General features: G+C 36.9%; 1 protein-coding gene and 2 non-coding genes across 9 annotated transcripts in view; all 3 read right to left on the bottom strand.

The window, feature by feature from the left end:
* The window catches only part of Usp54 (ubiquitin specific peptidase 54), a 69,546-nt gene that overhangs the window by 24,619 nt on the left and 21,552 nt on the right, over positions 1 to 23,375 (bottom strand). For 3 of the 7 annotated variants that reach the window (XM_048808953.1, XM_048808959.1, XM_048808968.1), the window contains exons 3-13: positions 15,831 to 15,965; positions 13,566 to 13,679; positions 13,350 to 13,432; positions 12,799 to 12,904; positions 12,544 to 12,690; positions 10,760 to 10,909; positions 8,372 to 8,540; positions 3,926 to 4,057; positions 3,373 to 3,753; positions 2,919 to 3,150; positions 877 to 1,024 (exon numbers count right to left, since the gene is read on the bottom strand). In XM_048808953.1, coding sequence (XP_048664910.1) covers positions 877 to 1,024; positions 2,919 to 3,150; positions 3,373 to 3,753; positions 3,926 to 4,057; positions 8,372 to 8,540; positions 10,760 to 10,909; positions 12,544 to 12,690; positions 12,799 to 12,904; positions 13,350 to 13,432; positions 13,566 to 13,679; positions 15,831 to 15,965 — 1,797 coding nt within the window. Of the gene's footprint in view, positions 1 to 876; positions 1,025 to 2,918; positions 3,151 to 3,372; positions 3,754 to 3,925; positions 4,058 to 6,921; positions 7,093 to 8,371; positions 8,541 to 10,759; positions 10,910 to 12,543; positions 12,691 to 12,798; positions 12,905 to 13,098; positions 13,165 to 13,349; positions 13,433 to 13,565; positions 13,680 to 15,830; positions 15,966 to 23,375 lie in introns of all 7 variants that reach the window. The other 4 variants (XM_048808942.1, XM_048808950.1, XM_048808939.1 and 1 more) reach the window with 3 other exon arrangements.
* Positions 2,593 to 2,697, bottom strand: LOC125618744. Its single transcript, XR_007350145.1, has one exon. It is a non-coding gene; the product is annotated as a U6 spliceosomal RNA (small nuclear RNA).
* LOC125618731 lies at positions 9,602 to 9,705 on the bottom strand. Its single transcript, XR_007350142.1, has one exon. It is a non-coding gene; the product is annotated as a U6 spliceosomal RNA (small nuclear RNA).

Raw genomic sequence — 23,375 nt, 5'->3', positions numbered from 1 at the left:
AACACACCTCTCTCGCCACTGGACAGATCTTCCAAACAAAAGTTGAATAAGGAAACTATAGAACTCAATAACACAATTAATAACCTAGACTTAATTGACATATATAGAATATACCACCCAACATCAAGCAGTTACACTTTTTTCTCAGCAGCACATGGATCCTTCTCAAAAATAGATCATATATTATGTCACAGGGCAACTCTTAGACAATATAAAGGAGTAGAGATAATACCATGCATCTAATTTACTCTTAACCCAGTATTCCTAACGTATATGACTCTATGGGTATTACTCTGTTCTACCAGATGTCAGCAACCTATAGCACACATATTAAAAAACTAAAATGGTTTGTGTATTTTTATTAATACTGCTGCATCCCCCCTATCCAACCACCTGTAAGAACCTTCAGTAACTGTCAAGAGACTTGGTAGTTAAGACTAGGATGTACAGGCAAGGGCAATGTTAAGTTTGAATCACTTATTTCACAGTTTTGCCCATAGCCTATATGTCCTTTTTGTATCTCAATTCATAGTACTAATCAATAATAAACTAATTTCTGAGGAAGCTACCCCTATACTAAGGAAAACACTAAGAGTTATTCTTTTTAAGAATGGAGTTGTTATTACTGCTGTTCACCAATTTTTTCTCCCTTTATTCCCAAGGACTCTCCCCAAAGTAGAAACACTGAGGCAAGTCATGATACAGAACAACAACAACAAAAAAGATAAATCCAAAGATGGAGCAGCTAGAAAACATCCGTATTAACATTCTGAAGATATACTCAAACTATAACTGTCCTCTAACTTATTTAAATCTACTCAGGTAAGGCTGTTCCCCAAATAGAATTAATCTTCAAATCCAGTCCTCCAAATCCACTGTCTTTCTGCTTACCTGAAAGGGGTTGAGTTTTGTCCAGCCACTCATGGATATTGTGGAGTCCACCTCTAGGATGCTACTGCTGTGAGACTTTGGGATATGACGCCAAGAAGGGACTATCCCAGCTGATCTCTTAGCACTTGGATCCCTTCAAAAAAGAACCCAGAATCTAGTAGAAGCATCAGAAGGGTGATTACTTGCAATACTAACAAGACTAAATTCCTACAACAAAACATCAAATTAATATAATTAAAGTTTCTGAGAGCCAGGCATGGTAGCACGCACCTGCAGTCCTAACTATTCAGGAAGCTGAGGCAGGAGGACTGTCTGAACCAGGAGTTCAAAGACAGCCTGAACATAGCAAGAGCCTTTTTTTTTTAAAAAAGGGTGGGGAAGGGGAAGCTGGGGATGTAGCTCAAAGGTAAGCACTTGCCTAGAACGTGTAAGGTCCTGAGTTCAATCCTAGTATAAAACACACACACACACACACACACACACACACACACACGCTTCTGCTAAACTTCTTCTGGAAATTGAAAAAATATTACAATCCCTCCATTTTCAATTCCACTCATTTCCTCCATTTTATCTTAACTCATTTACATCTTATGCTTCTAACATACATAGTATCTGACACAATAGACACTCAAAATCTATTAAATGAATTAATGAACATATTATATATTATCTTCCCTTTTCCTGCTAATTTTTTTTCTTTTTTTCCCCTGTGGTGGTGGTGGGGACCAAACCCAAAGCCTTGTGCATGCTAGGCAAGTACTCTACTACTGAACTATATCCCCAGCCCAATCTTATTAAATATTTTGGCATCATCTCATGTGCAAAACTGAAAAGGGTCCTGTGCCTACAGAAGAAGAGTGGGAAAGAATGAGGATATGATATCACCCTTGCAGAAAATATAATCTTTCCTTTTAGAGCAGCTATACTATTAGTGAAATCGTGTCTGTGGCAATTCAGTAAAACTAATATATGTAGATCAAAAACACATAGAACAAACTGCCTTACAAGTAGAATGCAATGAACTCTGTCTAAATTGTCACCATTATCTTACAGGATTATGAATATCACTGGCTTCATAAAACCCAGAATACCCAGTTACCCTAAAAAACCAAACAAAAACAAAAACTCTTTCAAATTAGAAAGCAAGAATAAGTAACAGTTGGGTTTTTTCTGATTATAGAATTATAAAGGTTTGCTTCACTAATTGATTCTTTCATTGAAAATTATTAAGTAATTTAAAATACATTTTAAAATTATATATATTTAAGATATAGAAAATTATGTTATAAGATACACATAGATGATAAAAAGATTATTGTAAGTGAAGCAAAATGAACATAACCATCATCTTATATAGTTACTCTTATTTTTGTGGCAAGAGCAGCTAAGATCTCATGTAACATGAATTCTATATACAGTACAATGTTAATACCTATATTCCTCATTGTTGTATATTAGAACTCTAAACTTGTTCATCCTACATATCAGGAAAATTTGAAACATTTACTTTGTTTTTGGAATCGAATCAGAGGTACTTTACCACTGAGCTATAACCCCCCAACCCTTTTAATTTTGAGGCAGGTTCTCGCTAAATTACTTAGGTCCTGGCTACATTCCTAAGGCTGGCCTCGAACTTGTAATCCTCCTGCCTCAGCCTCCTGAGTTGCTGAAATTGCAGGTATGAGCCATCAAGCCCAGCAAAATATGGAACATTTCAAAAATTTACACATCCTTGCAAAAGGGGCCATGTTAATCTTTTTTGTATTCTTCAAATTTTAGTACAGATGCTGCTGAAGTAGGCACTAAAGAATTATTTTATATCTGATACTTGAAAGCTTTCTCACTTCTTAAGCACCTTTGTTCTTCCTGCCAGCAGAGGGTGCTGCTGCTATATAAAGTTGGTAGAGCACATAGATAATATTAAAGCCCATTTCTCAATTTATTTAAGCCATGGTTGAAATCTCCAATTAGGTGGCTCACATTGCTGCAAGGGACAACACCTCTATTCAAAATCCAAACAATACCTGCAAATATTCGAGCTCTCAGGCAAGGCTGCATCCAGGCTGACAGGGCTATTGCTGTTCCTCTCACTGCTCTCATAACCAGATTCCATTCGCTGGATTAGGCGAGGTTGTTGCTCTAAAAGATGAGAGGTTAGTCGTGCTGAGCCCCAGGGTTTGTACTGAGGGCTTGGTCCAACAGGTTTAGTGTTGTAAGCAGGTGGCTTGCTTGGTTCATCTGGTGTAAATTCTTTAGCTATCCCAATGAAAGGACAAGTAAGGAAAAGGAAGTAAATTAAACATCTGCCTATATAAAGACCTATCCCTCCCTCCAACCACTCATTCATTGAACTCACATTCCCCCCAAACCAGACATCAGAGTAAAAATGTACCTTGCCAGGTATATCAGAAAATCAAATTCTTAAAAATACCATCATCTTTATTATAAAGTCCAATTCTTCCCTAATTATCTCCTTACCTGAGTCCTCAGCAAAAGGGCTAAGCTGGGTATAGCCACAATGCTTCCTTTTGTCCTTACTAAAAATACTGTCAATATTCAGAGATTCTCGTTTGGGTCTCCATGTTGGACGATACTTGCTAGAAGAACTGGATTTTGACTCACTGCTGGTACTCTCTATTTCCCAATCACGAGAGTGTAAAGACAGGTTCCTAAGAGGTTTTTTGTCAGGTTGGTCTCCTCCCCTACCCCCACAGGGAGATCCTATATTGGTCTGAGAAGCCAGGGATGGTCTGTTATGAATTATATTGCTGACTGTCTCTTTAAAATCCCTTAGCCTGTTGGTGCTGCTGGATGATTTGGAGGCGTTCCTAGGAGCCTGTTTCTCTTTCAGTGTTTCTCCTAAAAACACAAAGAATGAATCAAATATAGATGTTTAAAGTGATTAGAAATACCCAGATCCTAAAGTCCAGAAAGTAAGGTAAAACCCTTTGAACAGAAAGGAGAAGCCAACAGTCTGAATGTGACACAAGTTTGATAGGAAATGAAAATGAGAAGCAATGCAGAAGCTTGCCTTCACTGTGATATCCTGAGGCCTGTGGCTCATCACCTTTCCTCCTAAGACGGCCAGAGTTCCTCTTGCGCTCTACTGGGGACCCTTTCTTGGATGTGTGTTTCTGATTACATTCACTATCAGTCAGATGTCCTAAAAGAACAAGGAAATGGGAGTAAGCTGGTATCTGAGTGACCTCGATCCCCTTGAGAACCTAGGGATTCATGGCAGTACCACAGATTAGAAGCATTTGTGGCCAAAGCTATCTATGAATAGGTTTCTCTCTGTAGATAAATGCAGAGAAACTCAGATATTTAACAAATGTAAAATGTCTCCTGAGCAATTACCAGACTCAAACCGCACTCATAATCTTTCCAATGACCAGAAGGACTAAAGACACATGCTTAGTAACTTTTTGTTTGCCTCTTTACTGCTAGGAATCAAACCTAGAGCCTGGCAAATGCTAAGCAGGTACTCTACCAGATACATCCCAAATCTTGGTAAATTTTAAAAGTAAGTTTTAAAGCTTCTATTAAAATTTCATGTGTGCGTGTGTGTGTGTGTGTGTGTGTATATATGAATATATTTTTTTTCACAAATTGAATAAAGAGTTCTTCTTTATTTGGCAACACATATTAAGTGAGGTTGGATTTTTAGTACATTTGGTATTATCTCATGGGCCCCAGCATTTGACCATAAGAGTTCTGATTATGTATGGCTTAAAGACCCAGTTCTAAACAGTCCTTAAATAAGCATCACTTAAAAAGACATTTCAGGGGCTGTAGCTGTAGCTCAGTGGTAGACCACATGCCTGATATGTGTGAGGCACTGGTTTTGATCCTCAGCACCACATAAAAATAAATAAATAAAATAAAAGTAAGTAAATAAATTTCAAAAAATAAAAGACATTTCAATTTTGATTAATTCTCTTTTTCATCTTCTACCCATGCTTTGCCAGACTCGACTTCACCCAGACATTATATTTCATAGTCCCTCAATAGTAATTATTAGGAAACCCAGGGAGGCTGGGATATTTTATGCAACTTGCCCTGCTTCATGCCCATAGCAGACAAATGTCCTGAGTATGATTCTGACTTTACAACAAAGATTAGGTTCTAAAGGATATTGTTAACTAAGCTGCTAAAAGCCAGAAGGTGAATTAAATTTGAAGACATGCTTAGAGAAAACTCCCTTGCTTCTCAAATGCACATAGAGTTAACAGAAATTTGTTTTCATGTTTGTATATGAAAATCCTTGTTGATATTCAGGTATCATCAAAGTAGTGATATGGATACTTATTTTCTACCAATGGCTCCATATATTTTTTTATTGCTTTTTTTTCTTTTGTTATATTTGGGCTGACAAAAAAAGATTTAAGGAAGGAAGAAATTACTTGGAGCAACTAAATCTTACAATGTAAAAGACAGGTCCCATAATCAAACCTTTATTTAACATAAACCTCACTTTCCTAGAAAAAGCACCCAGTTTATCGTTGGTCTGGCTTCTCCCTGGTTCACTATTTCAGAAATATGGCCTTATAGTCACACCTAACACCATCTATGCAGCAGTCATCAAAAGAAATCCAACATGAATTTGATCAACTTCTAAATCTAATTACCAATTTATGAGAAATAAGAGACAGAAAAAGTTAAAGTATACCTAGGGATAAAATCAGCAAAATTCAAAATGTAAGAAATGTACAGAACAAAATCCCTAGTTCTTCAACAATAAATTACAAGGAAAAAAACAGAGGCAAAGCCTATAAGTTAAAAGTAACCTAAAAGACTCAACCTATCACAATGTGCAGACCTCATTTGGATTTTATGTGAAACACAAAAATAATTTTTAAAATATGACATTTATAAAATAATATTTGAACATTCATTGGCTATTTAGTGGTTTTAAGGAATTATCTTCTTTGTGGGGGTGGGGCCAGTGCTGGGGATCTAACCCAGGGCCTCATGTATGCTGGGCAAACATTACTCCACTGAGCTATATACCCAGCTCTCATTACTATTTTTAAATGTAATAATGCTTTGTATAAAAAAAAAATTATTATGTTTTGGCAATACATACCAAACTATTTATGAAAGAAATACAATGCTTGGGATTTGGTCCAAAATAATTCAGGAGTGGGAAAAGTGGGTATAACTAAATTGGTTATGAATTATCATTACTAAACTAAGTGATGGGTACCTAGAGGGGCAGTATACTCTTCTACATACTTATGAATGCGTGAAATTCTCACTTTAAAAAAAGGCCAGACAGAGATTATAACTCCCCAATATGAAGCCAGAAACTCACAAATTCCCCAATTTCTTAAGAACATGGGCACTGGGCTGGAGTTGCGGCTCAGTGGTAGAGTGCTTGCCTCACATGTGTGAGGCACTGGTTTTGATTCTCAGCATTGTTTGTAAATAAATGAATAAAATAAAGTCCATCAACAATTTAAAAAAATATTGAAAAAAAAAAAGAGGCTGGGGATATAGATTAGTTAGTAGAGTGCTTGCTCTGGGTTCAATACCCAGCACCAAAAAAAAAAAAAAAAAAGAATATGGGTACTGTGTTATGCCTCAGATAATTCTATCTCCCACAATGAACTTTTCATCTCAGGATTCACTCTATTCTTTCTTGTATTCACTATATTGGTTTCTTCCTGCTTCTACTGACGCAGGTATACTCTCCTACAGATAAAATAATTTAAGAACGTTCTCTGTGTGGAATGCACAATAAAAGCAAATAACAGGAGAAAAACAGACTTCAGAAATAATCACATCAAACAATCATATTACAATGGCCCTTATTGATTTGTTGCTGTTGACAGGAGTGGGTGCAATGGAGTATCATTGTTCATTCAGAAGTGTGTTGTTTCCTTGCATTCCACATAATTACCCAAGTTCTGTGCCTTTCTACCCATCATGGCAAACATTTCTGACTTGCCTCTGTTTCTTTTTCTTGGGAGACCTTCTATGCAGGAATTGAATTAGGCAAGAAGGGTCCTCTGTGTAAGTCCCTACCTGTGTCCCGACTGCTCTGGGACATGGAATCATTCTCCACATTATAGATGACTGTCCCCTGAGAATCAGAAGAGAAGTGACTGACCACAGACTCATGGTGGGAGTGTTTGTAGGGATAGCTCTCTGTTGAGGAATCTGTTCGAGTGTCACTTGAGATGGAGGGCTCCCTCCCTAAGGGAAGGAGGAAACACATATGCAAAAGTGAGGAAAGACAGTGACAAAGAGGAAAAGAAATGGATGCAACAAAAGACTGTAAAGCAAGAACCTCCTAGAAGGGTGAGAAAGATATATTACAGAGTCATTCTTCCTAAATTCCAGACACATATAAAATTCCTTCCACTTTGCCCCTAACTTGCTAAAGCCCTCACTTTGCCTGCCACTGTGCAAAAACTGTGGGATTTGAGAAAACCTATGGGGAAAAAGTGGAAGAAATGAAAATGTTGTGGGAAGTAAGATTGATTTGGATGGAAAGTCCCAGGCCAACCCTATCCTATAATATTTTTCCTAAACTGCCATGAATGTTGCTATAAAAATTTTAATTGACATTATATGCATTTTTAATACCACTGAGAAATTATGAGGCAGATATCTAATCTTTGGTTTTAATTAGTTCAGTCAGAATGCTTTCTTTCAAACACCTAACTGAAATATGCATAGTAGAACAAATGAGTGATTTAAGAGAGAAGTATGTGGGGTACAATAAGTATGAAGAAAGCACCAGATACCAAGCAGTAGGGAAGGAGAAAAATGTCAAATCCAAATATCTTCTCCTTCATAAATATACTAAGAGTCACTGCTATATCCAGAAGAGGGAAAATTTTTTTTTCTTCTTCTTTGTCAGAAATCAGACCAAAACTACTAGGATTATAGTTCAAATATTAAGAGCCTCTGTGGGCTACTCTGAGACTGTGGCCATCAAACTGAAAACTGTTTGCATAGGAAATCATTTAAGTTCTAAAAAATTGACTCAGAAAAGAGAAATTGATTTATAAGCGAAGGAATATCACTCTTGCATTTGGAATTTTAAAACAAAATTCTCTTACCATCCCCCCAAAATGATTAGCTTTACAGTGATTCAATTTTTCTTGTCTTAACAATTCATTTAAGTCACTGTTAAAATTGCTAGTAAAAATCAACCCTCTTTACTAACATTAGAAGACTAACTACTTGAGGTCTCCCTCACAAACTTAGTTTCTTGGTGTAAATAAACATAGTTTCCTTCTCACTTTTGAGCTGGGGCAAACTGACTTAGGAAACATACCTTTGAAGGCAGAAGAAAACAAAGCCTGACACAAGTTAGGTTTCAGCACAAGTTGTCACTTCTTTCTTATATATAATGGATCCTCTCTCTCTCCAAGCTAGGCTGTGTGCTAAGCACCCAAATATGAGTCCCAACTATCTGAACACATGGAATGGGAAGAGGGGAGAGGTAGAGAAATAGGTTGCTCACCTGAATCTTCACTATCATAGCATGTCCTGATGTATGACTGGAACTGAGCTTGGGGAGGCAAGTCCTGGGTAGACACTGGGGTACCCTGGGGGTCTGCATAAAGCAGCAGCAAGGGCTGATAATGTCCCTTGATGCATTTGGTTACCACATCCTTCCATTTGGGGCCAATCTATATCAAAAACAATCAGAAAAACATGACAATTATACTTCATATCCACAATTCAAAACATATCTTCTTCTGCAGCTTTACTAAAGAAAAGAAATGGGTAAAGAAACAACAAAAGAGATCTTAGACCTAAACTTAATAAATCTTTTTGTTTAATCTTTTTTTGCTAAATCCTTTTAGAAAGCATTAAAAATTCCATAAAATTGGGGCTGGGGCTGTAACTCAGTGGTAGAGTACTTGCTTAGCATGTGTGAGGCATTGGGTTCGATTTTAGCACTGCATATAAATGAATAAATAAAATGAAGATCCATCAACTAAAAAAAAAATCCCATAAAATAAATAATAAAATTACTTTTATTTCTGTGAAACATCAATTCAGTTTTAAAATATGAATAAAAGCTCTGAACTTCAGTTGCCTTAATGACCAAGTTCTTTTCTCAGACATTTAATTAAAGCCTTCATTTGAATTTTGCATTTCTATTATTTACTCCTATATATTAAAATCACTTTTAGGAAGCTGAAGAGAACACAGGCTTTCTCTTGCAGACTGATATAGAATAAATGGCATTCAGTTTCAGAGTTCACACATGATAGGGCATAAAATGTCAAGCTGCTTAGAATAGACAGCTGAACCTCTCAGTCTTAGCCTATGATGGATTCAGCTCTGCTATCACAGTGGAAAAGAATAACAGAACAGCCATGGAAACAACAGTCCAACCAAATCCCCATGCTCATCCCATCTTAAGCTTGAATCAGGCACACTCTTAAATGTGACCTATATTGTAGCAGTTAGACAATGAGAACAGTGCTTTATTCATAGCAGATATTCAAAAAATTTATAACTGAGGTACCATTATATTATTTTATTTTTGTTCCTCCCCCCAAACTTTTTTGTTAACATATTATAGTTGTACATAACAGTGGAATTTACTGTTACAGATTTCTACATGCACATAATACAATATAACTTGGCCAATATCATTCCCATTATTTTAATTAAGCACATTTATGCTTCCCCATACAAACCTTTTTTTGTTTTATAACTTTATTTAATAATTTGCTATAAAAATATGGAATACTTCATGAATTTGCTTATCAATTTTGTATAAGGGCCATGCTAATCTCTGTATCATTCCAATCTTAGTACATGTGCTGCTGAAGCAAGCACACAAATATTATAATACCTTATAAGAGTATTTTTCAAATAAAAACCTAATACTCAAATAATTTATATGTCTCCCCAAATTATAACAACAACAAAGAGAGCGGGGGAGGGAGAGAGAGAGGGGAAGAAAAGAGAGAGAGAGAGAGAGAGAGAGATAAGAGAACTTGACAAAGATACTGCTTCAAGTCCATGAATTGGTATATTCAGAAGTTCCCCCTAGTTGCTAATGTCATCACAAGGGGCTTTCTACTCATACAGATCACTTTGTGCTTTAGACAGTACCAAGTTTCCTGCTTTAAGTATCACTATGGCCGTATTTTCCCTACATTACCCCTGCAAAACATGCTAATCTGAATAGGACACTTTGGAAAATAAAAAAAAAAAATTAAAGAATAATGTATTTCAGCCCTCAGACAAAGTATTGCCCACTGGTAATTCCATTCCAAGATTTGGAATTCTAAATTTTGTGTTGACCTTATACCCAAATTTGAGAGATTAGCCTATTCCCACTCAAATGAACTAATTAACACACTTTAAAAAATACTTCATCAACTATAAATACAGGACTATTTTTTCTGATGAGGGGATTCAGAAAAAATAACAGAAGATACACTGATCCTGTCTTCAAAGAACTAGGCATCTATTGGAGAAGACAAAACTAATAATACTCATATAAAATTTGGCATATAGTTACCCAGAAAGATAAAAATATAAAGTACATCTTAAAGAGATGGGTGGGATCACCATTCAAAATTACAAAAATGAAAAATGAAGATAAATGAATATCCTTGTTTTTATTTGTTTGGTTTTGGTACTGGGGATTGAAGCCAGGGGTGCTTTATCACTGAGTTACATCCCCATCCCTTTTTATTTTGAGACAGGATCTTGCAAAGTTACTGAGGAACTTGCTAAATTAATGAGACTGGCCTCAAATGAGATTCTCCTGCCTCAGTCTCCTGAGTCACTGGGATTATAGGTGTGTGCCACTGTGCCTGGCTATTCTTGCTTTTCTCATTGCAGTCACCAAACCCTTCAAGACAGCCTTGACTATTCCTACCTCCTTGACATGAGCATCATCAAAATACATCCACTTGCGTATCTTTGTTTGAAAAAAGAATGTAGAATAATGTTTGCCATAATAACAGATCATTCCTACTAAGTACAGTTCAGACTGCTTGGCCCGGTCATCTGTCACTCTGAAAAATAGCTATAGGAAAAAAAAAGAAAAGAAAGAACTGTTACATATTCAACCATTTCACATCACCTCTCAGTAGGCTCCATCAACATCTAATTAAGGTACTAACTTGCTTCCTCCTCCCTTCAGTCTAAGTTTTTTTTTACTAGTCCAGATTAATCATCAGAAATAAACCTAAACATTCACAAGACTGGGATCCTAATTAGAATAAGATATATTTCATGCTTATATAAACATATCAAAATGGATTCTAACTAAAAAGAACAAATAAAAATTTAAAAAACAGAAATAAACTTAAGAAGGGAAAAAGGAAGGAAAAGCAAGACAGATGGTGGTCAGTAAGTTGGCAAGAGGTGATGTTTTCTTCATATTTTTCAATATTTTCTCCTTGAAGCCTATCAGGAACCTAGAAAGTGTTTTTATTTAAACGCTCTTAATTTTCAAAGGCTTCTTATCAGCTGACCACACAAAAATTACATTTCCTACAAGAACTTAAGCAGTGGGAAGAAAGTCCTTAGGAGGAGCAATACAATTCTGGTTACCAGCATTGCAGTTCCTAGGTACCCAACATTGTCCTGAGTACTAAGAGCCATACAAAAACATTTGAGGAAAAGGATTCTGGCCTTGAGGAACATAAATGGTTGGGAAATAAACATAAAATTTAAACCAAAAAGTACAGAATATGCCGACTATAGAAAATTTTTAAAAAGAGATTTTATTGTGATAGCCTTCTCAGGTCAGATACCTTGAGGAGATCTAAATTAAGTTCCCAGATAGTTTATTTATCCTCAATAATGGGTTAACTTTAAAACAATGAAGGCTTCCCTTAGTCAAAGGACTATCCTAGAGAGAAACTAGTAGAAAGAAAGCTAGACTTTCTAGTTCTTCTTGAACTGAAGGAAAACGCTGGCTGTGCCTACATTAGGACATAGATTGGATAAAGTAGAGATCCAATCTGAAGACTTCTTCCCTATTTCCCTAAATAAATACACCTCAAAAAACACTAAATTGGGGCTGGGGTTGTGGCTCAGCGGTATAGAGCACGTGTGAGGTGCTGGGTTCAATCCTCAGCACCACATAAAAAAAATAAAGGTATTGTGTACAATTACAACTAAAAAAAAAAATATATATATATATATATATATATATATATAAAAAAAAACACTAAATTTTCCTCCAAGCTGCATCATTACCTTCTCAACAGATATTGGTTTTTTATATGCCTGGGCTCAGGTATCAACTCCTTCAAATCCCATAGCAGTTATGGTCAGGATTGCTCACACCTTTGACCTTACTACCTTTGGTTATATATACTTTGCTATACCATGCTGTTATAAACAACAATAAATAGAGCATGCAATAACTCTATTGATTAATTCATTTTTACCAGGAGCTAATAAGCTCTACGAATCCTATCCTTTTTAAGGTCAAAATCATCCCATTTCTTCTAAAAAGCCTTTACCACCTTCACAAAGGAGATATGTGAGCATATACATACAGGTACAGGTATCTATATAAATAAGCATGAGTATATCAGTCCAAAACTCTATAATATGTGTCATCTAAGACATACCTTTTTGTTCAGTGCTTGAGCAATACTAAGATACAAGAACTCTAAGTCAGAGATAAAGGTAACTAACACGCACATCACCCAACTTAAGGCAGGTGCCCAGACTGTGGATAACATCTTCTGCCAAGTCTGAATGGTCGGAGTCCCATACCAGCCCAATTGTGATAATCTGCGGAGCATTCATCAATACACGGCGAATCCGGATCCTCTCTCCACAGTTGCTCTGAAATATATATACCATGCTAAATCAACAAGTTTCCCACTGACTCTGCCTCAATTCCACTGAGTCAAGATTCTCCTTCTCACTCTGAACCCCCACAACTTAACTTACCGGACAGTTCCGCAGATCCCCCATGGTGCTGGCGTTCTGCAACAGCTCACCAAACATGCTTGGCGAAGGTTTTTCTCGTCTTTCCAGCATACAAATAGCCTGATTGCTTCAAGATGGGGCAGGGGGTAGACAGAGGGGAGTAATGGTGGAACTTGTACTGAGTCATGGTTAAATTTGTTTAAAAAATCATTCATACAAACTCCTAATTCATATGTTTGATTTTCTTCCTCTGCCCAAAATCCACAGCCCCTTATCCTGACCGGCCTCAGTGTCCCACAAACACAATATGAGTACTGCTACCTGTCCCAAAATCCAAAGCTCATAGAATCCCCACTTCTCCTCCCACTTTGCTGACCAGAACTGAGCCTAAGAAAAGAGGAGGGATGGGAGGGGAAAGAAGGAGAACAAAAGTTATTTTTAAATAAATAAGTGTTCTGAGTTCAGAACACAGATTCAGCAATAAGGATATATGTTATTTGGTGGCCTTCAGTTAAAGTCCAATAAACTGGTGGAGTGTCTAAGGGTATAACAGAGAACTCTCTAAAACTCACCAAAGGGAAGTAGTGGAGATGTAATGCACCATCTGGATGAAAGGCAGGGGATCAGAAGTGGCACCACAGCTAGTACATACACACTGGGCCAGGGAGAAAAAACAAAACTTAAACAGCCAGTCACAATGTTTTGTAACCCATTTAATAACCCATATCCCAGGATCAAGTGTTCTTGAAGGAAAGATATAAGAAATGGGGGCAAAGATAAGGGATCACCTGCTCAAACAACGTCATTGCAAATTTCTGGTGGGAAATGCAGTGTTGGGCAGTACATATATCTTCTTTGGTTTCATCCGCAATATGGAAGTGAATTCTCATCAGGAGGTTTTCCTAACAGGGAAAGAACAAAAGCAATATACCAACAATACTTAAACAGACAAATGGACAAACTAGTAAACAATTTACCCAGAAAAATAGTAATCCTCCTGGAAAGGAGGAAGAACACTGATTCTTTTTTAGCATACATTAATTTTATTTGCTTATTTTTATGTGGAGCTAGGGATCGAACCAAGTGCCTCACACATGCTAGACAAGCATTCTGCCACTGAGCTACAACCTCAACCCCAATCAGTACCACTGATTTTTTTTTAACCTTTTTTCAAAAAACAACATCAAAAGCCAGTCTCAGGAAATCAAAGGTGGAATGTTTTCTCTCATATGTGGAAGCTAGAACAAAATAAGGGAAAGGAGGTAAGGAGGATCTGATATCGAAAAAAATAGGAAAGATCAATAGAATAGAAGGAGATAGAGAGAAGGACAGGAAAGAGAATGCAGAATGAATGTTTTAAAACCATGCTATGTGCAGACATAAATATACCATAGGGAATTTCACCTTTATGTATAAAGCAGAAAGAACAAATAAAAAATAAATAGATAAGCAAAAGGAAACTCCGTAGAGGAAAGAAAACTGGGGGAGGGAGAAGGAAAGGCAAAAGTGGAGGAACATGAACTGAAATCAAATTCTATACATGTATGATATTGTCAGGATTAACCTAACTACTATGTATAACTATAAGGCTTTAGTTTAAAAAAAAAAAACTATCAAAAACAGAAAATGGGGACTAGGGTTGTGGCTCAGTGGTAGAGTGCTTGCCTAATATGCATGAGGCACTAGGTTCAATCCCCAGCACCACATAAACAAACTAAATAAACAAAATAAAGGTATTTAAAAACAAAATAAAACAGAAAATGGGTGTCAATATAATCTAATTTATTCAGATTTTATCAGTTTTACATGCACTTGTGTGTTTATGCAATTTTATAACATGTATAGAGTCATGTAACCTCACCGCAATCAAGAATTAGTGAGAAACTGTCTTAAAATAAAAAATAAAAAAGGGCTAGGGAGGTAGCTCAGTGGTTAAGTGCTCCTGAGTTCGATACCTGGGGGGGAGGGGGGGAGAAAGAGAAAGAGAGAGAGGGAGGGAGGGAGGGAGGAAGAGAGAGAGAAAGAAAATGTTATATAAATGGGATTATAACGTATATAATCTTTTGATATTACATTTCACTCAGCACTGATCCCTGAAGATCCATCCAAGTTGTTACATAAATCAACCATTCACTCCTTTTCATTGCTGCATAGTATTCCATGGCATAAAAGTACTACAGTTTTACTATCTATCCACTGAAGGACACTTGGGTTACTTCCAGTTTTTTACTATTATGTATAAAGTTTCTATGAACATTAATGTATATATTTTTGTATGACCATAATTTTTTATTTCTCTGGGATATGTGTCCAGGAATGCAACTGATGTATCATATGGTAGAGTTTGCATGTTTAGTTCTATAAGAAATGACCAAACTTTTCCAGAGTAGAGATGCCATTTTCAACAATCCAAATTCTCAGGAGTACCTCTGAGAATTTTTGGCCCAATATTTATCCTTCGATGGGATGTACATCAATCTAGATGTTTTTATTTGTTCCACAAAGTCTTTTAAAGATTGATAGGTACAACACACAATTCAGAAAAGTTAGGATCTTCTATTGAGTCATTGGGGGCAACACAGATGTCTATTTAGCATATCACACTTATATTAGGGACTCAATTATTCCCTGTTGACTATTTTTAAAACCAGATAAATTCAAAAAGTCCCCAGACCAGCAGCATTAATATCAGCATCACCTAGGAATTTATTAGAGATAGATACTCTTGTGCCCTAACCCAGGCTACTGAATCAGAAGCTCTGAGGGTACAATCCAGCAATTTGTATTTTAATGGCTCCTTGGAAACTAAGAGCCACTGTTTTATGCAAAGGCATGCATAAAACTAGCCTAATCCTGAAGGAGAGATAATAAAGTCATTAGGCAATTCACACTGCAATAGGAGAGACACTACAGACCTAGGGGAAACTAGAGAACTCCTAGTTATAACTATAAAGATCAGGGCATAGTTAATCTCATCATAAAGTAGTCAGCCCTGGTGGAGACCATTTAGGAGACCTGCCCCATATCAAAAAGGGCCAGAGGCCAGCACTTACAAAGCACTCTGCAGCATCATCCATAATTCCCAGCTGGAAACGCTGTTCATCCTGGAAAGTCTTTGCCAGAGCACTGCGGAGAGTATCAGATGGAAGCACTTTTTCACTACTACACTGAAACTGGTTAAAGATTCCCTGTAGGGAAAAGATTAGACAAGTGAAAAAGCACAATGCTGTTATTAAGCTTCTACACTCACCTCTTTGTCATGTTAGCATCTCTGTACTGACAGCTATAGAAGCAAAAATATTTCCCATGGGTTGATATGCTTGCAGTTAGTAATTTTTTAATAAAAATCAAGAGTCAGAATGAAGGGTACAATCTGTGCTAACAGATCATCCATCTGAGTGTGATGCCAAGGACACACATTAGGAGAGACCATTAACATAATGAAGTTACCTTATTTCCCGTAATAGACAGAAGTAGATATTTAGGTTAAAAAACAAAAAAGAGTAAGTTACATGTAAATAGATTGGCAACTTATTCTTTGGGGGCTCATCCTATGAAACTTGGCCCTCTTGTTTTAAATTTTTCAGCTAACATAAAATTTTAAAAGTATAAAAAAGAATATAACAAAAATCTGTTGTCTATCACCTAGAAATAAACATTCCATCATGTTTACTTTCAATCTACAGACAAAGCTAAAGTCTTTTTTAAGACTTCCCCACCTCTACTAGTCAGAGTATAATGAGTTTTTTGCATAGTCTTCTGTTTCTAACACCTCTATATACAAATATATAATTATATAGCATAATTTTGTGTCTGTGTACATTTTGTTCACATCAAAACTATCACACTGAATGTTTCTTGTGTTTTGTTTGTATGTGATGCTGAGGATCGAACCTGGGCTGCACGCATGCCAGGCGAGCGCGCTACTGCTTTAGCCACATCCCCAGCCCTCTTGTGTTTTGTTTTTAAATTCAGCATTGTTTTTGAGATCTATCCACATTGATAAATCTCAAAAACATTCTTCTTCTCTAATGCATGCCATATTTTTTTAGATGTTGATGGACCTTTATTTTGTTCATTTGTTTATATGTGGTTCTGAGAATCAAATCCAGTGCCTCACACATGCTAGGCAAGCACTCAACCACTGAGCCACAACCCTAGCTCCTGCACAGTTTTTAAAAATTAATTATTTATTTGTTCTAATTAGTTATACATGACAGCAGAATGCATTTGGATTCATAGTATACAAATGGAACACAATTTTTCATTTTTCTGATTGTACACAAAGTAGAGTCACACCATTCATGTATTCATACATATACCAAGAAAAATAATGTCCATCTCATTCCACCTCTTTCCTACCCCCATGTTTCCTCCCTTCTCCTCCCTCCCCTTTTCCCTATCCAAAGTTCCTCCATTCCTTCCATGCTGTCCCCCCACTCCCATTATGGATCAGCATCCACTTATCAGAGAACACATTCAGATTTTGTTTTTTTGGGGATTGGCTTACTTCACTTAGCATGATATTCTTCAACTTCATCCATTTACCTGCAAATGCCATAATTTTATTCTTTTTCAATGCTGAGTAATATTCCGTGTGTATATATATACATATGTATATACATATGTATGTATATATATATATATATATATCTGTGTGTGTATAAACACACACACACACACACACACACACACACACACCACTGTTTCTTTATCCATTCATCTATTGAAGGGTATCTAGGTTGGTTCCACAATTTAGCTATTGTGAATTGTGCTGCTATAAACACTGATGTGGCTGCATCCCTGTAGTATGCCGTTTTTAAGTCCCTGGGTATAGACTGAGGAGTGGGATAGCAGGGTCAAATGGTGGTTACATTCCAAGCTTTCTAAGGAATCTCCATACTGTTTTCCAGATTGCTTGCACCAATTTGCAGTTCCACCAGCAACATAAGAGTGTGCCTTTTCCCCCACATCCTTGCCAACACTTATTGTTGCTTGTATTCTTAATAATTGCCATTCTGACTGGTGTGAAATGAAATCTTAGAATAGTTTTGATTTGCATTCCTCTAATTGCTAGAGATGTTGAACATTTTTTCATATATTTGTTGATCGATTGTATATCTTCTTCTGAGAAATGGCTGTTTAGTTCCTTAGCCCATTTATTCACTGGGTTATTTTTTGGTGTTAAGTTTTTTGAGTTCTTTATATATCCTGGAGATTAGTGCTCTGATGTGCATGGGGTAAAAATTTGCTCCCATTCTGTAGGCTCTCTCTTCACCTCAATGATTGTTTCTTTTGCTGAGAAGAAGCTTTTCAGTTTGAACTGTATTCTGTTTAATCAAGTGGCAATTCCACAACTATATTCTATCTCTTTATTAACAGACATTTTGGTAGTCTCCAATTTTTCTGCTATTAAGAAGAGGCAATGACAACTTGTACTCCCAGTAGTATATGACATAAATATCCCCATATTCAAAATACTGTCAAAAATGAATACTAGGGACTGGGGGTGTGGCTCAGTGGTACAGCGCTTGCCTGGCATGTGTGAGGCACTGGATTCGATTCTCAGCACCACATACAAATAAATAAAATAAAGGTCCATCAACAACTAAAAAAATATGAAAAAAAGAAAGAAAGGGAAGGAAGGAAGGAAGGAAGGAAGGAAGGAAGGAAGGAAGGTAGGTAGGTCGGTCCATCAACAACTAAAATAGATATTTTTAAAAATGAATACTGTTAGATTGGCTAATGCTAGTCTTTCTAACTACTTTTAATCTCTCTGGATTCTTTGTTAGCATGCAAATATCTTCTAGCCTAATGACCTTGGTTACAGTCTATTTTGATGCACAGTCATTTTTTATTTCAGTGTAATTACATGTTATCTATCTTCTCTGGCTTTACCTATACCTGAACCCTGTTTGAAGGCAATGTCCAGAGAATGAAAACAAGTGACAACAAGTGGCACTTGGCTTGATGAGTGCTTCTCAGGTGGTGTTAGACTCTCCCCTGAGACTAGAACATGTTCCTTAACATTATGTGTCCCACATCCTCACTAAACCACAAAGATAAATGACCCACTGAGCAATGCATTACATACCGACAAAAGAAGGTATATCTCTTTAAAGTATTAGAAATTCTTCAGATTAAAAAAAAACAGCATTATTTTTCAGATACAATACTAATGAGACTAGAAACAAGACCACCTTATAAACCTACAATGTGATCTAGGAATACAAGGACCTACCGAGCTTGAGTGTCTAATTCTTGGTCCTCATGATATTTGACCTATCAGCAGCATTTAACTTAGCTGATCTTGAAAATGTTTTCTTCCCTTAGCATCCACAGTACCAACTCTCCTGTTTATCTTTCTACCTCATTGGTCACTCATCATTCTCCTTTGACAGTTTCTTACCAATTCTAAGACTCAGGCTTCAGATCTCTTGATTTCTCTACACTCAGTCATTTGCACTCTTAGTAGTTTCATCTACAATCATGATTTTGAATACCACACATACACTGACAATGCCCACATTTACATCAACAACCCAAATCTCCATCCTGAATTCTGGATTTGTAAATCCATTTCATCTGCTACTATGCTAGTTCAAGCCAATTCATCCCTTTATTCTTGCAATTTTTAAATTTTTTTTTATGTGGTGCTGAGGATCAAACCCAGTGTCCCACGCATGCCAGGTGAGCGCGTTACCGCTTGAGCCACATCCCCAGCCCTGCAACAATCTCTTGACTGACCCCTTTGTCTCAAAGAAGCAGCAGTTTCATACAGTAGTCATGGGCTGGAATTGTGGCTCAGTGGTAGAGTGCTCGTCTAGCACGTGAGAAGCCCTGGGTTCGATCCTCAGCACCACATTAAAATAAAATAAAGGTATCATGTCCAACTACAACTAAAATTTAAAAAAAAAATACAGTAGTCAGATGATTTTTTTAAAAATATAAATCGGACAGTACCATTCTTCTTCTCAAACACTTAAAAGATTTATCATTGAATACTGAGTAAAAGTCAAAGTTATAAAGCCATACATTACCTGGCCAACTAGTCTATTTTTGGTTCACCCCATACAAGCCACACAAGTCTCTTGCAGTGCCCCAAACCCACCATGCATGTTCAGGACCCAGGACTTTGCACTGAAATCAAAACTATTTTCCTCATTCTATCCACGCACTAGCATCTTTCCTCCTTGTACACATTCAATATCCATCCCTGACGCAGTTTAAGAACAGATTACTTGAATTGTGTAACTTACAATTATTTACCTACAAATGATTCTATATGATGTGGAAGAGTCAGCACCAGCAATACATATTTAGTATTATTTAATAAGTTGTGGGGGAAATCTATCACAGTTATTCCAAGATATTTTGGATCAACTTAGGAATCTATTCACAAGCCTATTATAAATTCAAGTAAAGGCAGAGTAGAGCATTCCATAATTTGTTACTGGAACGGAAAGAATGTCCATGAGAAACTGCTTTAGACCAAAAGAAAATGTCTAGGTCCACAGGTAAACAGTTGGGATATCTGTCTAGTGATCTTTAGATTTTGAAATTTTAGGGGAATAAGGTGAAGAAAAGGAAGAGGAAGGTCAAAAAAGCAGGAACTATTTCTACAAATTGCATGTGGTCTGATAAACTGATAATTGGATGAAATAAAGTCACACTAGCTTGGCAAAACTGTTTCCCAGCCTATTGCTCTTCTCAATTGTTATTTGTAAGACATTACCACTCCCCTGACAAAAGCTCTAAAACTCTATCTCCAGGGCAAGGAATGGATGAGATTTGTTTTGTTTTGTTTTGGTACCAGAGATTGAACCCAGGAATGCTTAACCACTAAACTACATCCCCAGCCCTTTTTATTTTGAAAAATATAATAGGGTCTCATTAAGTTGCTTGGGGCCACACTAAGTTGCTGAGGCTGGCCTCAAACTTTATTTTATTTATTATATTTTCATTTTTTTGCTATGCAAGAAAACTTTATTATAAGTGAAAGTAACTTGAAAGTAAAGTAAAAGCAAAGTGAATTGTCTCCAAGCAGAGAATGACCCTGGCCTTGAACTTGCCATCCTCCTTCCTGCCTCCTGAGCCACTGGAATTACAGGAGTGCACCCCCAGGCCAGCTAGATTTGGTCCTTTGTTTGGAGTTCAAAATTGGCTCCAAAACAACCCAACAGGAAATTATTTCCAGGATAGCTCTGTACAAAGCTGACATTTACATACTTCACTCCATTTAGTCTTTCCCAATGAGGTTTCCTTAAGAATTAAGCCCTGTTACTCTAAGGCATCCACTATTCCTGATGAAATAACTTCTCTCCTATGCATAACACTAGCTATATACCATCTTAGGAAGAATTAAGAAAACAGTCACTTTCTGTGTTCTGTGGTTCAGAAGACCCTGTTTGAGAAAGGAGAGGGCTCCACTCAGAGATGGCATAATATAATAGCTAAATTGCCAGGCTTGGTGGACACACCTATAATCTCAGCAACCCAGGAGGCTGAGACAGGAGGATTGCAAGTTCAAGGCCAGCCTCAGCAACTTAGAGAGGCTCTAAACAACTTAGTGAGACCCTGTCTCAAAATAGCACACACACACACACACAAGTACTAAATATAATAAAATATAATATAATGCTTAAGAGTTTGGATACTGAAGCCAAACTGTTTTCAAACTCTCAACCCTGATATATAAGGTACTGTTGTTATAAGACCTTGGGCAAATTATTTAATTTTTCTAGATCTCAATTTTGTAAGAGTATAAGTATCTCCTAGGTTTATTTGAGGATTAAAATGAATATATGCATTCATGTGTATGCATGCACATGCACAAACTTGCTGTCAGAAAGTAAGTATTATTCTTATCATCATTATTATATTTAGGAGTAATTTTTAAAAATATTTATTTTTTAGTTGTAGTTGGACACAATACCTTTGTTTTATTTATTTATTTTTATGTGGTGCTGAGGATTGAACCCAGGGCATCACACATGCTAGGCAAGTGCTCTACTGCTGAGCCACAACCCCAGCCCCTTTAAGAGTAATTTTTTTTTTAAGTTTTTTTTTTGTTGTTGTTGTTAATACCTTTGTTTTTATTTACTTATTTTTATGTGGTGCTGAGGATCACACCCAGGGTTTCACACATGCTAGGTGAGCGCTCTACTACTAAGCCACAACCCCAGCCCTAGGAGTAATTTTTAAAATATTTTTATTGGTTGTTGATGAACCTTTATTTACTTATTTATATAGAGTGCTGAGAATCGAAGCCAGTGTCTCACACATGCAAGGCAAGTACTCTAGCCACAACCACAGAGCCATAACCCCTGCCCTAGGAGTAACTTCAAGTTACTAAAAATAAAAAGTCAGTCCACCACTGTCCTATGCTGAACAAAGGCCCTCACTCAGATTTTTCTACCTTGAGCTACTTCCTAAGTCTCTGAGAACTGGATAAGGGAACGACTACTTTATTTTCTGTTCTGTTGCTCCCACGCAAGAGAAACAGATTTCCCATGACCTAGATAATTAGGTTTCAGCAGAGAAAGGAAAAGGTCTGGGTCAGAGCTCTGTCTGCACCCACAGTAGATCTGCAATAACAGATTTGGATCTTGTGTTCAATGGCATCGATCTCTCTCTGTCATATTCTTTTCTCACCTCTTAATTATAGGCAACCTTCTCCATATGAACTGAGTATCTGAATGCATTCAGAAAAGCCTCTGACTGAATCTTCTTTATTTTCTTATTTTAATTATTATTGTCAGTCTTGCCGTACTATTGTTAGGAAGAAGCAAGTATATTATGGATAAAGCAGGCTGAGCTTGCCCAGCATGCATCTGTGAAGCTCCAGCTCTGGAAGAAGCTGTAGCACAAAGCCCCTCTGTTAGGGTAATACACTAACCTCTGTGTGTCCCTCTCACATGAGCACAGGGGCTGGAACGGGCCTCCTTCTGTTCCTTTTTTACCCTCCTCCCACCTTTCCCAGAGGGAGATCCTGTTCACACCAAAGAAAGCCAAGAACATTTAGTTCAGCAGTAAGAACAGGTGGCAGTACCAATAAGGAACAAAAACTGGTATTCTTCCAATTGCTGAGTTCTATGGCAGAAAGAAAGAGCAGGAAGAACCAAAACCCAGGAATTATTTTTCCTGGTGGTGTCCCTAATGGTTTCATTTCAATAAGCAAAAAAAAAATCCCACCTTTGAGGTTTCTCTCTGCTCTTTTTCACAGGTTGAAACCAAAGAGGTCTTCTTTTCATTCTCATAAAATACCAATTTACTTTTTGTCTCTTAACTATTTTCTTGGATGTGGTACAAAAGCAACAAGATTTTAATGACTAAAAGCAGGTGCTTCCCCACCCATCTCTCTTGGATGAAGTAGCAAACAATTCTCTCCACATGAGCATGTAATTATTTGGATTAGTAAAAACCATGCAAATAAAACAGAAGTGTCATAAAGACAGAAAGTCCTTGATTTTTGGCATCTACCAATGCAGCTGTTGCTTAAGTTTTTTCCCCTAAAACACAGACCCTTGCCGGCAGAGAACAGTGGCTTATTTCTCTCTCAAGATTTCTTAGTCTTCCATTTAAAAGAAGTCATAAGT

This window comes from Marmota marmota, unplaced genomic scaffold (assembly GCF_001458135.2).
Source record: "Marmota marmota marmota unplaced genomic scaffold, marMar, whole genome shotgun sequence".
NCBI lineage: Eukaryota > Metazoa > Chordata > Mammalia > Rodentia > Sciuridae > Marmota > Marmota marmota.
The sequence above is the reverse complement of the archived record's forward strand: the minus strand, read 5'-3'. Positions and strand labels throughout refer to the sequence as shown.